Below are 16,270 nucleotides of genomic sequence, written 5' to 3'. Positions count from 1 at the left end.
AATACTGATATGCAGTCCATTGTGGGTATAAATATACCCTTTAATATTATTTCCTCTATCTACTTGAAGAGAGAAACACTAATAAACAGCTGGACAAACTAAAAAAATAAAATTACAGAGAAAAGTTGTCTCTAAACTCTACTAGAATATATCATACAGAAATGTATAAATACAATATAAAAATCATAAACAGAAATAAAATTTTTATAAAAACAAATGGCATACATATTTATAAGGTTAATTTCCTCATTTGTTAATAATGATTATCATCCGCAAGAGTCAATAAACAAAATAAAGACATGCAACTTAACTACAAAAAAAAGAGATACCTACTTTAATAACAGATGGCATCTTGGAATTTAGGTTATCATATGTAAAATGAAGACGAGTTCTGAAGGAACATTTGTACAATAAAGGATCCTGGTAAAATTCTATTTTACCACTGGCATTCCGTTTATCAAGACAAACTGTACAGTCAGAAAAATTGATAACCTTTCTCAGCACCAAATCAGTTGCTAAAAAGGAAAGAAAACATTTTAAGTAAAAAGGAAAATGAGCAAGGGAAAGGCAACCATTATTTATTAGTATAAATAGTAATAAAACTAATAACAGAAAATAAGATTCATGGAGCGTTTAATACATAATGCCAGACCACATGCAATGAACTTTTCATTTTATTATACAATTTAAATCTTCCAACAACTTTATGAAATAGGCACAATTCTCCCCATTTTATACGTAAAGAATCAGAGACCTAATTAGCTTACCCTCAATCTGCATGACACATTAACTACAAATTTTTTTAATTATGAAAAATTTCACTACAGTTCTCTTACACAATGAGATAATAAAATTCTTAAGAATCCATACTAAAGATAATTTTTTGAAGAAGTCATTCACTTAACATTCATTTTATATTAAAAAACTCACTGCTACTCTAAACTTGCACTATCCAATATGGTAGCCACCAGCCATATGTGGCTATTTAAAATTAAAATTATATAAAAATAAAAATTCAGGTCCTTGGTTGCACTAGCTATATTTCAAGTGCTCAACAGCCACATGTGGCTAGTGGCTACCATATTGGAGAGAGAAGATAAAAAACACTTACATTATGACAGAAAGGTCTAGTGGAAAATACCACATTAATAAAGAAATCACCAATAACAGTCTAGAGTATATTTTCAAAGGAATAAAAATAAAACAGTTGATGGTAAAGTATAAAAGTATGAAATGAAGCCTTTAGCAAATCAATAATTTATTTCTTAACTGATAAGCAATTCCTAGGTAAATATCAGGCCCAAATCTACTTGCCCAGTGATTTTAAGTTAGCCATGGGAATTTAAAAAACAATAAAATGTGTTTTAGTTCGGGTTACAACACTATTTCTGAGTATATCCTGGTAACTTTTAATTAATTCAACATTTTATTTTTTAAGTTTTTAAAAAGTAGAAATTAAAGAAGATGTGTCTAAATAGTATTATTTGCAGATAAATTTCAAAGTTGTCTGTTACTTGAAAAAAATATGACTACCATATTTCAAATGTACATATTACATGAATAATGATTTAGTTACTAATATTATATGTGTACACAAATTAAGAAATTACAATAGTAGGACTAGAAATGAGAAAAAAAAACATAAGATATCCTGTAGGTGTTTCCTTCCCTCTCTTTATGATAACAATTATCATTTTCTGAGTATTTGCTATTACTCAGATACTACACTAAGTCTTTTACATCTCTTATCTGACAATATTTATAAGATCCTGTTAAAAAATGTGAAAACTGAGGCACAGTGGTAATAGTTTGTCTACTGTTATACAGTTTATAAAGATTAGAGCTGTAATTCAAACTCTGGCAACCGTACTGCAGAGCTCATGTTCTCATCTACTGTGCTATAAGAACGTAAGCTATTCAGTCCAGGCATGATGGTCCACGCCTATAATCCCAGCACTTTGGGAAGTGGAGGCAGATTGCTTGAGGTCAGGAGTTCAAAATCAGCCTGGGCAAAGTGGTGAAACCCCATCTCTACTACAAATACAACAATTAGCTGGGTGTGGTGGCAAATGCAGAAAATCACAGCTACTCAGGAGACTGAGGCACAAGAATGACTTGAACCCAGGGGGTAGAGCTTGCAGTGAGCCAAGATCATGCCACTGCACTCCAGCCTGGACAACAGAATAAGACTCTCTCTAAAAAAAAAAAAAAAAGTTAAGTATTCATATTTCAAGGATACCCCCAGACAATTACTATTCAGTGAAAAAAGGAAATTACTGTTTAAAAAAAATTTTTTTAAACATGAAATATAACAGCAACTATATTTCAAAAACTTACAAAATGAATTATAGTTTCTGGTACTTACTTTAAAAATATGCTACAATTTAATCAGTAAAATATTATTCATCACTGAAATTAGGGCTCTTCAACTATATACGCCAATATATAGAAACATTAAAAGCATAGTATTGATTGAAAACAGCAAACCTAAAATACAACATATAAGAATACTATTTTAAAAAAAAAGGTAGGAAACTTATTCAAAGAAATAGAGAAAACTTCCCAAACCTGGAGAAAGCAATCAAAGAAAAGCCTAAGACCTTTGGATTCACTGTCATATTCTACCAAACATTTAAAGAACTCATACCAATATTCACAAACTATTCCAAAAAATTGAAGTGGAGGGAATTCTTCCAAAATCATTTCCATACTATCCAAAGCAATCTATGAAATCAATGCAATCCCTATCAAAATACCAATGACACTTTCACAGACATAAGAAAAAACAATCCTAAAATATGTATGGAACCACAAAGACCCTAAATACTCAAAGCAACCCCAAGCAAAAAGAACACAGCTGGAGGCATCATACTCCCTGACTTTAAAATTTACTAAAAGCAATAATAACCAAAACAGCATGGTACTGGCACAAAAAAAGACACATAGCCCAGTGGAATAAAATTTAAAAACCCAGAAATAAATCCAAGCATTTACAGCCAACTGATTTTCTACATAGGGGCCAAGAAAACACACTGAGGAAAAGAACAGTCTCTTCAATAAATGGTGCTGGGAAAACGGGATATCTATATGCAGAACAAACCTAGACCCTTATCTCTCACTACAAAAATCAACTTGAGATAGATAAAAGACTTAAATGTAAGACCTGACATTGGTCTAGGCAAAGAATTTATGACTAAGACCTCAAGAGCATAGGCAACATGCTTTTGAATATACATCTTTTCTACCACAAAGACACACGCATGTGTATGTTCATTGCAGCACTATACACAATAGCAAAGACATGGAATCAACCTAGATGCCCAACAGTGGACTAGATAAAGAAAATACAAGACATATACACCATGGAATACTACATAGACATAAAAAAAGATGAAATCATGTCCTTTGCAGCAATATGGATAGAGCTGGAGGGCATTATCCTAAGCAAATTAATGCAGGAACAGGAAAACAAACACCGCATGTTCTCAATTATAAGTGGGAGCTAAGCACTGAGTATACATGGACACAAAGAAGGGAACAATAAATACCAAGGCCTACCTGAGGATGGAGGGTGGGAGGAAGGTAAGAATCAAAAGATTAACCATTAGGTACTATGCTCATTACTTGAACGACAAAATAATCTGTATACCAAATGCACGCAACATGCAATTTACCCAAGTAACAGACCTGCACATGTACCCCCTGAACCTAAAATATAACTTGGAAAGGAAAAAAAAGAAATATTAATTCTCACATATAGTATGGATGGTAATAAATTGATTTAACCATTTCAGAGAACAATTCAGCAATATAAAACATAACTGAATGTTTACATACTCAGTTATTCTTTTCCTGATCATAATTTACAGAACTTGAATATGTAACGAGGAAACATAGAAAAGGATGTACATTCCAGCATTATGGGCAATGTCAGTATTTTAGAACAACTTGAATGTCAACCATATGGGAGATGATAGGATTCTGCCTCTAATAGTAGAAAAGATTAGATATTCTGAAGACCTTTATATTGAAATAAAAGTCTTGGAAATTATTTTAAAAATATGTAAGGGGAAGGAATGAGTTAAAGGAGAAAGAATAGATAGATGGCCCAAATATTTTATTTTTTAATCCATTATGGCAAGTAATTAGTGCAATCTGATTTGGTGTCAACTGAACATCTTATGTTTATTGGTCTTTGGGGTATACTCTTTTTTACATGTTTGTTCAAGTCTCCTGTCCATTTTTCTATTGAGCTATTTTTTTCTTATTGATTTATAAAAGTTATATATTGTGGATATAAGTATGTTGCAAATTGTAAGTATCAAGAATATACACTTCCATCTGTGGCTTGTCTTTTTACCCTCATAAAGACATTACAATTCTTATTTTAACTGCAATATTTTAATACAGCCTCATACATTACTTGTTGGTATAAAAAAATGGCATTACTATTATGAAAAAACTATTTGTCAGTTATCTCTGAAGCTTAACATAGGCCTACAGTATGACCCAGTAATTTCACTCCTAGGCATATACCCAACAGAAATATATGTATATGTCCACCAAAGGACATGTATGAAAATGTTCATTATAGCATTATTCATTATAGCCAAAACTGGACATAATTAAATCTATATCAATAGTACACTGAGCAAAAAAATGTTTTATTCACAACATGGACCAGACCTGCAAACTCACCATCCCCCATACAACAGGAAAGACCAGTGCAGGCAGAATCCCAACCCTTCCTCACCTGATTGTGCAGGGAGAGGAAACAGATATATACACACACAAATGAACTATTGTTACAAAAACCTGAATAAATTTCACTTACATAATATTGAGCAAAATAATCTAGGCCCAAAAATACATATGGTTCCATTCAAATAAAAATTTAAAGAGTCAAAATCCTACTATGGTGTCAGATGTCAGGAAAGTGGTTGCTTTGGGGAAAGAAGGGGCAGTAGTAAGTGAATATATGTACAACAAGCACTTCTGGGTACTGAGATTGTTCAATTTCTTGAGCTTGGTAGTGGTTACATGAGTATGTTCATTTCATGGTATGTCATTTCGCTATGTGGGTTCTCTGTTTGTTTTTGAGTTTTTTTGTTTGTTTGTTTGAGATGGAGTCTTGCTCTATCGCCAAGGCTAGAATGCAGTGGCACAATCTCGGCTCACCCAGCCTCCACTTCCCAGGTTCAAGCGATTCTCCTGCCTCAGCCTCCCAAGTAGCTAGGATTACAGGCACCTGCCACCATGCCCAGCTAATTTTTTTTTGTATTTTTAGTAGAGATGGTGTTTTACCATGCTGGCCAGGCGGGTCTCAAACTCCTGACCTCAGGTGATCCGCCTGCCTCAGCCTCCCAAAATGCTGGGATTACAGGCGTAAGCCACCACACCTGGCCAGTTATGTGTTTTTGCTTAATGCTCTTTCTTTTTTGTATGTTATGCTTCACTTAAAAAAAACTATTTTAAAAAAAAACTAATAAAAGGGAAAATAATAGTTTCTTCCTCAGAGAGTTAAAGGGTTAAACAAGATAATTAATACAAAATATATAACACTAGCCCTGGTACTAAATAAACAGAAGATACTATTTTCACTGTCTTTATCACCACCATCATCATGAGCTTTCATATGGTATCATATTTGCTTCTGAAGATACATTGGCAAGTTAGAAGCAGTCATTTTATAAATGACTCACCCAAGTTTGCACTATCAATCAATAGTGGAGAGAAGATTCCAACTAAGATCTTCCAACTCCTGATCCAGAATTCTAATTCATGATAATTTCCAAAAGTAAAATTGGCATTGCTTCTACATTAAAAATTATATTTCTGGCTGGGCATGGTGGCTCACGCCTGTAATCCCAGCATTCTGGGAGGCCGAGGCAGGCAGATCACTTGAGGTCAGGAATTCGAGAACAGACTGGCCAACATGGTGAAACCCCATCTCTACTAAAAATATAAAAATTAGCCAGGCATGCTGGCAGGCGCCTAAAGTCCCAGCTACTTGGGAGGTTGAGGCAGGAGAATCGCTTGAACCCGGGAGGCAGAAGTTGCAGTGAGCCAAGATTGCATCACTGCACCCCAGCCTGGGTGACAGAGCGAGACTCTGTGTCAAAAATGTTAATTAATTAAAATAAAATTTCTTCACCAAAAATGTCAACTCATTAATTCAATCCTACATTGTCCAGTTCTATTTGTTTTCTATTTTCCATAGCTGCTTCTTCCAGCCTTTTAATCAAATATTTCTTTCCATAGAAGATGCAAAGGAGGCATTAACAATATATAAGAAATGATGTTTGGGCCTTACCTACACTCTTATTTATGTCATAACAAAGCTGTAACATCAGGATTCTCCTTTTGTTAAATATGAAGACTAAAGCTTAAAAAACACATAATAATAAAACTATATTCCAGTTCTGCTGCTTCCTAGTTATATGCCTTAATCAGGCAAATTAAACACTCTTGAGACTCAATTTCACCTTGCTTTAACCCTTTAACTGGGATTTATGATGAATAAATGAATATATTACTAAATATCAAAAAGAGATAAAAAGAGGCTTCAGGACAACCAAGAAATTCCAGGCCTGGCATGGTGGTTCACACCTGTAATCCCAACACTTTGGGAGGCCAAGGCGGGTGGATCACTTGAGTCCAGGAGTTTGAGACCAGCCTGGGCAACAGGGCAAAACCCCATCTCTACAAAAAATGCAAAAATTAGCCAGGCATAGTGGTGCACGCCTGTGGTCCCAGCTACTTGGGAAGCTGAGATGGGAGGATTACCTGAGCCCAGGAAGTCGAAGCTGCAGTGAGCCAAGATAACACCACTGCACTCCAGCCTGGGCAACAGAATGAGACTGTTTCTCAAAAAGGAAAGGGGAAGAGGAGAGGGGGCAGGGGAGAAGCGAGGAGAGGGAAGGGAGGATGAAAGGGGGAGGGGAGGGGGGATGGTGGGGGAGAGAGGAGGAAAAGAAGAAAGAAATTCCAAATGTGCTTTGGAATACACAAGCCTAAAACATAAATCAATCAGATATATTACCTTGCCTTCACCAAGCTTTGTAAATGCAACATGATGCCTTTCACCTTTCAAAAACATAAACAATTCAAACTAAGTATCATTTAACTTTTATTGCTACAACCCATGGCACTATAAAATATAGTCATGTACTGCGTAACAATACCTAAGTCAACAACAGACCATATATCTATGACAGTTGTCCCATAAGATTATAATACTGTATTTTTACTATACCTTTTCTGTTTTTAGATACACAAATACCACTGTGTTACAACTACCTGCAGTACTCAGCACAATAACATGCTGTACAGGTTTGCAGCCTAGGAGCAATAATAGCCTATACCATATACCTGAGGTGTGTACTGGCTATACCATCTAGGTTTGTGTAAGTATACTCTATGATGTTTGCATAACAACAAAATCGTCTAAGATGCATTTATCAGAATATGTCCCTGTTGTTAAGCAATGCATTATTGTATTATACACCACATTTGAAACAAGCATGTGGCAGGTAAGAAAATGAAAATTAAAAGTATTAAAAAACAAGTACAGGCCATGCATGGTGGCTCATAACTGTAATCTCAGCACTTTGCGGGGCCAAGGCAGGCAAATTGCTAGAGCTCAGGAGTTTAAGACCAACCTGGGCAACGTGGCAAAACCTTGTCACTACAAAAAAACACAAAAATTTGGCCAGGCGCGGTGGCTCACACCTGTAATCCCAGCACTTCGGAAGGCCGAGGCAGGCGGATCACAAGGTCAAAAGATGGAGACCATCCTGGCTAACACGGTGAGACCCCATCTCTACTAAAAATACAAAAAATTAGTCAGGCATGGTAGTGGGCACCTGTAGTCCCAGCTACTCGGGAGGCTGAGGCAGGAGAATGGTGTGAACCCGGGAGGTGCAACTTGCAGTGAGCCGAGATCGCACCACTGCACTCCAGCCTGTGTGACAGAGCAAGACTCTGTCTCAAAAAAAAAAAAAAAAAAAAAAAAAGCCAGGCATGGCAGCATGTGCCTGTAGTCCCAGCTACTCAAGAGACTGAGGTGAGAGGATTGCTTAAGCCTAGGAGGCAGAGGTTGCAGTGAGTTGAGATCACACCACTGCACTCCAGCCTGGGCAACAGAGCCAGACCCTGTCTCAAAAATAAACAAAAAAAAAAAAAACCCACAAGTATAGATTTCTGAATTTTGAGTGTCTCCTAACCTCCCGTAATCATATGCAACATTTTGTATATGTGCATTCTTTTTCCACACTGGAGGCATGAAGATTTGATAACATTTACCAGCAAGTCAGTTGGCCCAAAGAAAGGTTAAGAGTTAAAGCAATTGTTTCAATTATGGAAAAATATACAGTATTCTTGATATTTACTCACCAGAAATATCCATGAATGCACGATCCCATAATTCACCTACTGTGTAACATTCTGCAGAAGTGATGTTGACTGAAAGAACGATATCGTCTTCAACATATTTTAATATGAGATTATTTATCACAATGTTTACATTATTTACAACTCGTCTAATCAGACTCTGCACATAACCTATAAAATAGAAAAAAAGATTTTAATTAGCCACAAATCTCTCAGTAAATAATTATTTCTTAAAATGTTATTGAACTTAATGCATGAGAAAGGTGGGTATTATTTAGCATATTTCCCAAAGAGAAACTAAAGTTCAGATAGGTTAAAAGGCTTGCCAAAGTGACACAGTTAGTAAGTAGCAGATCCAGCCCAACAAATGTCATTATCAAGAAGTTCCACAGTGAAGTATTCACACACTAAGAGAAACCACAAAGACCATATATATTTTTGATAACATAATACTAGATCCCATACAATGATTATCCTATACGTCAAGTACTTTGTTTGATTTTTGCTTATTGTATTATGTAAATATTTTCCAAAATGAAACAATGTTACTAAATGCTGATTATACAGTATATTAAAAGATGGGCTTCTTTAAGCTTAAGCTTCTTTTTAAATCAGCTACCATCAACTCTTCCTAGTTTAGCCATAAAAATATTTAAAAGTTATGCCTGGGATAGAGGAAACATGACCATCATAATGAATTCAACTCTATTCACTTACTAATATTTAATGTTAAAATAGAGTAGAGGGGAAAATATGAATGAAGAAAATGTAGACAGGAAGAGTTAAAGAAATATTTTTTAAATACTACCATGAAGAAGACAGAAAAATGAAAAAACAAAAGGAAGGAAGGAAGAAGAATGTATAAAAGTAGAATAAGAACACAGGGAAATAAGAAAAAGAAACAGAAATACTAGTTAACTCAAAACACTAAAAGTAATTAATGAACATTCTATTTCTTCATGGCTTGCTTAGAATCTCCAAATTTTTTCTTTTAATTTCATGCTACTGTGGAATACTTCATAATCTCACTTACGTTTCTCACGTAGGTGTGTACATGGATACATTATTCAGTAATTTAGTTAAAAATATAAATAACACTTTATAAAAAGCATTTTAAAAGCCAGGAGAAAAAAAAATTAATCTTTTCCACTGTAAAAAGCTAACTAAAAGGTAATGCATTTCCACTATTAAAGGAAACTATTTAAAAGGTAATTAAAATTTTAGCTATTTCATGAAATAACCATATGGTTGTATTCTTTAACCCAGAATGTTACTGGACAAAACAGAATCAACTTCTGTCAGCAACTGACATTGTTAACACCTATACTAAAGACTGCTGGGAGAAAGCTTATTGAAATCTATTCAACCATAACATGTTTGCAAAACCCAACTCCTTCATTCATTCCCAATGATGCAAATAGGAAAGAAATGTAATACAACTTAGATTCGAGCTTTTCTCCTATATAGAAACCATTAGCAGCTTTTAGAGTGCCAATTATCACATGCTACAAAATTAATGTTCAAAATATTAATAGATTTAAAGTAACAATTACTATTTCATGAGTAGATGCTAAAATAATTCTTAACAAATGAGACTTCCAAAAGAAATTTTAAGTATCAACATTTTAACCTTAGAATGTACATAACCCCATGTTATTACTACTCAACGCAGATTTTTAAAAATAAAAATAGGGCCGGGCGCGGTGGCTCACACCTGTAATCTCAGCACTTTAGGAGGCCGAGGCGGGCGGATCATGCGGTCAAAAGATGGAGACCATCCTGGCTAACATGGTGAAATCCCATCTCTACCGAAAATACAAAAAAATTAGACAGGTGTGGTGTCGGGCGCCTGTAGTCCCAGCTACTCAGGAGGCTGAGGCAGGAGGATGGCGTGAACCCAGAAGGCGGAGCCTGCAGTGAGTCGAGATCGCGCCGCTGCACTCCAGCCTGGGCGACACAGCAAGGCTCCTTCTCAAAAATAAATACGTTTCCAAGAAGTCAAGTGACCATGACTAATATTGGTTTCCCTATTTCTCAAAAACCTGTCATGAATAGGGAACTGTTTTGTTTTGTTTTTTTGAGACGGAGTCTCTCTCTCTCGATTGCCCAGGCTGGAGTGCAAAGGTACGATCTCGGCTCATGACAACCTCCGCCTCCCGAGTTCAAGTGATTCTCCTTCCTCAGTCTCCTGACTAGCTAGGATTACAGGCCCGTGCCACCACGTCAGGCTAATTTTTGTATTTTTTTAGTAGAGATGGGGTTTTCACCATATTGGCCAGGCTGGTCTCGAACTCCTGACCTCGTGATCCGCCCACCTCAGCCTCCCAAAGTACTGGGATTGCAGACATAAGCCACCATGCCCAGCCAATAGAGTACTCTTAAAAACCACGTAAGCGTTCATGAGTTTTTATTATCTTTAAAACAGTATCAAAAATAGCACAGAAATATAATGCAAAGTAATAGAAACATAAAATATGTATTTTAACTGATAGAACACTACTGATGGATTGTTCATCTTTTTAAAAATATTTTCTGGCTGGGCATGGTGGCTCACACCTATAATCCCAGCGCTTTGGGAGGCTGAAGCAGGCAGATCGTTTGAGCTCAGGGGTTCAAGACCAGCCTGGGCAACATGGTAAAACCCCGTCTCTACAAAACTACAAAAATTAACTGGGTGTGGTGGCATGTGCCTTTAGTCCCAGTTACTCGGGAGGCTAAGGCAGCAGAATCGCTTGAGCACCAGAGGTGGAGGTTTTGGTGAGCCAAAGTTGCACCATCACACTCCAGCCTGGGTGATGGGAGTGAAACTCTGTCTCAAAATAATATATATTTTTTTCTTTCCATTTTGTATTATAAAACTGACATACAAATTGAGACGAATAAGCCAATTCACCAAAGTAAAAGAAACAAATATCGAAAGAACTACTTCTGTAGAAGACTATTTCTATTTCCTTATTAAAAATGCAATGTCAAAATAAGTAACAGAAACTTATCAGTGGAATAAATGACACACTGTCTCTATAATCCCTCAAAGTAACTTGCTTCTATGCAAGCTACAAGATAGTGTCAAGCAGATCTAATAGCTCTCATCACTCCATACTTAGAGACTCCCTGGGACTGTATTTGTTCGAATAACATAATAATCATCCAGGTCTACTCCACAAGCATCTGAAAATGGAAAGTCACACTAAGGATGAGACCTTACAAGATGTAATATTAGATGGCTCTAAAACAGCCTGCTACTTAACCTTTCTCCAGAAATTCTTATTATCTACCTCTTCCCATACCTCATATAACCCCTTCTTCCAAACATACATCTATGTCCACAGGACCAGTTGAAAACACTAAATTTTCACTAACTTTGCTCGTGTTCTTCCTCCTTTTTAGAATACTTTTTGTCCATTCACACTTCTTGTTCAGGTGCAGTATAATTTTCCTCTGCCTTATATTGTCTTCTCCAATGTCCTCCATCCTATACCTCAACATTAAAGAGAAATGCCTCTATGACTTTTCTTGGGCTTATGCTACTATTAGTCATTTGCTTGTGTATATGTCTGGTTATCTTCTCTGATAAACTGTGAAATCCTAGAGAAAAAAGATTATATGTTATTTATTTCTCTGATAGTCTTAAATGGCATGTATCAAAATTTTTTGGTTATAAAGAGACACCATCTGCAATTGATTCATCTTGATGTGGTCACTGGGAAGCCAAGTTGCTCATAATCAGAAATTCCACAGTTGATGACTTGGTTACAGTACATAAAAACATCTTAGTCAAGTTTTTGGTGTAAAATTTATTTAAGCATTATGTAGCATCAGATAGGAAATTTATGCTCAAATGGTTAAAGGGAAAATAAGTTCTTTAGAATGTTCTTGTCTTTTACGAAATGCTGAAATTGTTTCAAAATAAAAAGTTTGTTAAAAGGGCAAGAATAAAAAATCTTGATTGTCAATGTTATAGACAGGCCCAATAAAATATGAATTAAAAATGTTTATCAGATTTAGTAACTAGATAATAATTGTGGGCAATTACTGTAGAAGCTAAAAAAAAACAGACGTGAGTTGGTGATACTGTATTATTTAAGATGGTCACAGAAGTTCTAGACAATGAAATAAAGGGAAAAAAGAGAAATTAGTGTATAAGTATTGCAAAGGAGGGAAAAAAGTCATTTCACAAAGATGACAGTACTTTTTATATAGAAGCTCCAAAAGAAGAGACTAAAAAATACTGAATACTGGTCAGCTAACAAAATATAAAAGTTAGCTTTCCTATACAAAAAAAGTGATAAAAAGAAAATGGTAAAAAATGGAAATCCCAATTAGCAATAAAATGTATGAGATAGCATTTTCCACCTATAAAAGTTTAAGAGATGTTTTTTAATAATAAAAAACAGCATTGGACTAAAAATGTGATTGGAATAAAGTATTGTTACAAACTTTTCACCAAGTAATTTAGCCATTTTATGCCAAAAACCTTAAAAGTGCTCGCAAATTTTGACTCTATAAATTGGAAAGGATTTTTCCTAAAGAAATAAGCAGAGGTGTATGCAAAGACTTACCTACATATGTTTGCTAAAGCATTTTACAAAACTAAAAATAACAAATAACCTAAATATCAAACAAAAAAAAAAAAGGACTGGTTGAATAAACTGTAGAAGAGTTACAAAACAGGATTGTATGCCACTGACCGAAATAACAATGTAAAAAATACGAATGGCCTGGAAACATGTTTTTGGCATAACATTAAATGAAAAATTTAGGCTACCAAAAATTGTGTGTGTGTGCATATGTGTGAATGTGTGTGTATAAAGGAAGAAAAGACTCTCTAAAAGGTTGTACACCACGTTAACCGATTTCAGTTCTGGGTAAGATAAAGTAAGCACTCTACCCTGTCTTTCCCAGTGACTGCAGCCATAAAACCTGGAAAGAATGTGTGGAGCAGCTACTTCAGGGCTCTGAAAAAGTAAATAGTAGGCATGAGATGGGAAACAGAAACAAAAAACAGAGTGACCAAAGAAAAACAACAAATGAAATGGCAAGTGTAAATTCAAACACATCAATAATTATATTCTAATTTAATCACACTGTGGTCAGAGAGAATGATACATGATACTGATGCTTTGAAATTTCTCAAGACTTCTTTTCAACGAAGTCTTTGTTAATATCTGTAGATACTCAATGTGTGCATCAAAAGAAATGTATACTGTCTTACGTGCCTAGTGCAGAGTTTACATGTGTCTGCTAAAACAAAATTTTGATATCCAATGATCTAATTTGGAGATTTTTTTTTCCTGATTGATTTATGACCTTTCAAAGTCAGATTGTTAGGTACATACAAAGTCAACGTGTATTTTCTGGAGAACTATATCTTTTATTATAATTTAGTATCTTTATTACCTATTTCCATTAATGTCTTTTGTCTTTAATTTTTTTATTTTTGCCTCATTTTCATACAAAGATACAGATTTATTTTTGACTACTATTTGTCTCTTATATTATCTCCCATACTTTCATTTTTGATCTGTCTTGCCTCTGTTTTATGTGTGTGTTCAGAAGCCATACACACGTGGACATGACAACTCCCTCCTTTTAGTGCCCAAAAGATATTATTTGTGGTTCATTAGAGCTCATCTTCCTTTGGCTTTGTACTGTGGTTGATAGTTTAAAAGGCTCCTATCCTAAACAGTTAATTCTTTGAGGGCAAAAATAGCCTTCAATGAGCTGCTCTAGCATATTGTTCACATAGTGATACACATTTAAGGAAATAAACAGCCTGTCTCCACTAAGCAATACTTTGAAATTCAGTCAAATTTAAATGAAATAAAGGCTCTCTAATGACATTTTCTGTAATAAAATATAAACATCAGCTATCTTAAAGGTTATTCACAAAGTAATAGTTTGAAGCATAATCCATTTAAAAATGGATTGATACATTAATAAGAAAGAACACCTGTATGGCAGAGAAGCAGCTATCTATCAGTAATTTGTACTCCCACTTCAGGTATGTGGAATTGCTACTGAGATTTAACTTCTAAGTCATAAGTAATATCCCTGCAAATAGTTTTCCTCAGAGGAATATGCATCACTTCTAGCCTGGGGATATTAAGAAGCAGATAGGTCTTCTCCAGACTCTTTCTTCTTGAAAAGGCTGAAAGCAGCAGAATCCAAAGTCTGGCCTAAAAGATAGCAGAGTCTCAAGATAAAAGTAGCTTGGGCTTGGCGCAGTGGCTCACACCTGTAATACCAGCACTTTGGGAGACCGAGGCAGGCGGATCACCTGAGGTCAGGAGTTCAAGACCAGCCTGGCCAACATGGTGAAACCCCATCTCTTCTAAAAATACAAAAATTAGCCAGGAGCAGTGACACACACTGGTAGTCCCAGTTACTCATGAGGTTGAGGCAGGAGAACCACTTCAAACTGGGAGGCAGAGGTTGCAGTGAGCCAAGATCACACCACTGCACTCCAGCCTGGGTGACAGAGTAAGACTCCACCTCAAATAAATAAATGAATGAATGAATGAATGAATGAATGAACGAATGAAGCTTGGATTCCTGGTAGAACACTGCTTTGAACCGGTACATAAAAAAATAAAACCTCTATTGTGATAAGCCGCTAAAAATTAGAGGTTACTTTGTCTACCAGCTAACATTACCGTAACCTGTATAATTTGTCACTGTTATGTTTTTTTAAAAAAAAAAAGGCAAATAGGAAATGTTTGTGGTATCTCCTATAGCAATTAACTATCAATTTTGACTCAGGTTCTTGAACAGTTGGAATATTCTTAAATTATTTAACATATCTTCCAACTATTACTAAACTCTCTTCAACAGTATTTTCAGAAACCAAGCCCTAAAGGCCAAGATGGCGAGCATTTAAGCACATACACACAAACACAAACTATGTTCTCTATTTCATATTCAATATTTTCTACTGGAAATAGAAAAATCTAAGTAAATGACTATTAATTTAGTAATGTCTCTCCATGTACACCAAAATATCTGAATTTTCATTTTCTTATTCACAAAGTAGGCTAGATCAAAGGCTTAAGTGGGCCTATGGATAGACTTCAGCAAGTATGTGAAGTTATAAGCAAATTTTGAATGTGCACATGTAGCACTTTTTTTTTTAACAGATTTCCAATGATCTATGACCTAGAAATGACTGACCACTATACCAGATAACTTGAGATAACTTCTTATTCCAAATTTCAGTGACCATAAATCTAATTATGCAAGCCTGAGGAAAATTCTGCATGATTTTGTATGGTTCAGACATGTAAATGACTATTACGAACCAGATGTCGCTGTAGATTAGGGGCCAGCAAAAGAAGGCCTGTGCCATCTGGTTTTACAAATAAAGTTTTATTGGAGCACAGCCACATTCATAATTTTATTAATCATCTATAGCTAGTTTCATGCTACATGAGAAGAGACAGCTGTGACAGAACATATCACTTGCAAAGCCTAAAATATTTACTGACTGACCCTTTATAGAAAATGTTTGCTAACCCCTGTGCTAGATGATGACAATCAAAGATGACTAAGTCACAGCCAGGAACAGTGGCTCACACTTGTAATCCCAGCACTTTGGGAGGTCGACATGGGCAGATCACCTGAGGTCAGGAGTTTGAGACCAGTCTGGTCAACATGGTGAAACCCCGTCTCTAATAACAATACAAAATTTAGCTGGGAATGGTGGCAGATGCTTGGAATCCCAGCTACTCGGGAGAATCTCATGAACCTGGTGAGGGGAGGTTCCAGTGAGCCAAGATCATGCCACTGCACTCTAGCCTGTGCGACAGAGTGAGACTTCATCTCGGGAAAAAAAAAAAAAAAAAAAAGCCCAAGTCATATCTTCTCACCCAGTGGGCAACACGGA

General features: G+C 35.7%; 1 protein-coding gene across 28 annotated transcripts in view; it reads right to left on the bottom strand.

Annotated features, from left to right (window-relative positions):
- The window catches only part of VPS13B (vacuolar protein sorting 13 homolog B), an 857,597-nt gene that overhangs the window by 767,514 nt on the left and 73,813 nt on the right, over positions 1-16,270 (bottom strand). For all 28 annotated transcript variants that reach the window (XR_012416560.1, XR_012416558.1, XR_012416559.1 and 25 more), the window contains exons 5-6: positions 8,395-8,562; positions 334-515 (exon numbers count right to left, since the gene is read on the bottom strand). Coding sequence is in view for 20 of the 28 variants with exons in the window: in XM_073999176.1 (XP_073855277.1) it covers positions 334-515; positions 8,395-8,562 (350 nt within the window). In the remaining 8 variants the exon portion in view is untranslated. The remainder of the gene's footprint in view (positions 1-333; positions 516-8,394; positions 8,563-16,270) is intronic.

Source organism: Macaca fascicularis, chromosome 8 (assembly GCF_037993035.2).
Source record: "Macaca fascicularis isolate 582-1 chromosome 8, T2T-MFA8v1.1".
NCBI lineage: Eukaryota > Metazoa > Chordata > Mammalia > Primates > Cercopithecidae > Macaca > Macaca fascicularis.
Note: the sequence above shows the minus strand (reverse complement) of the source record. Positions and strands in the feature narration are given on the sequence as shown.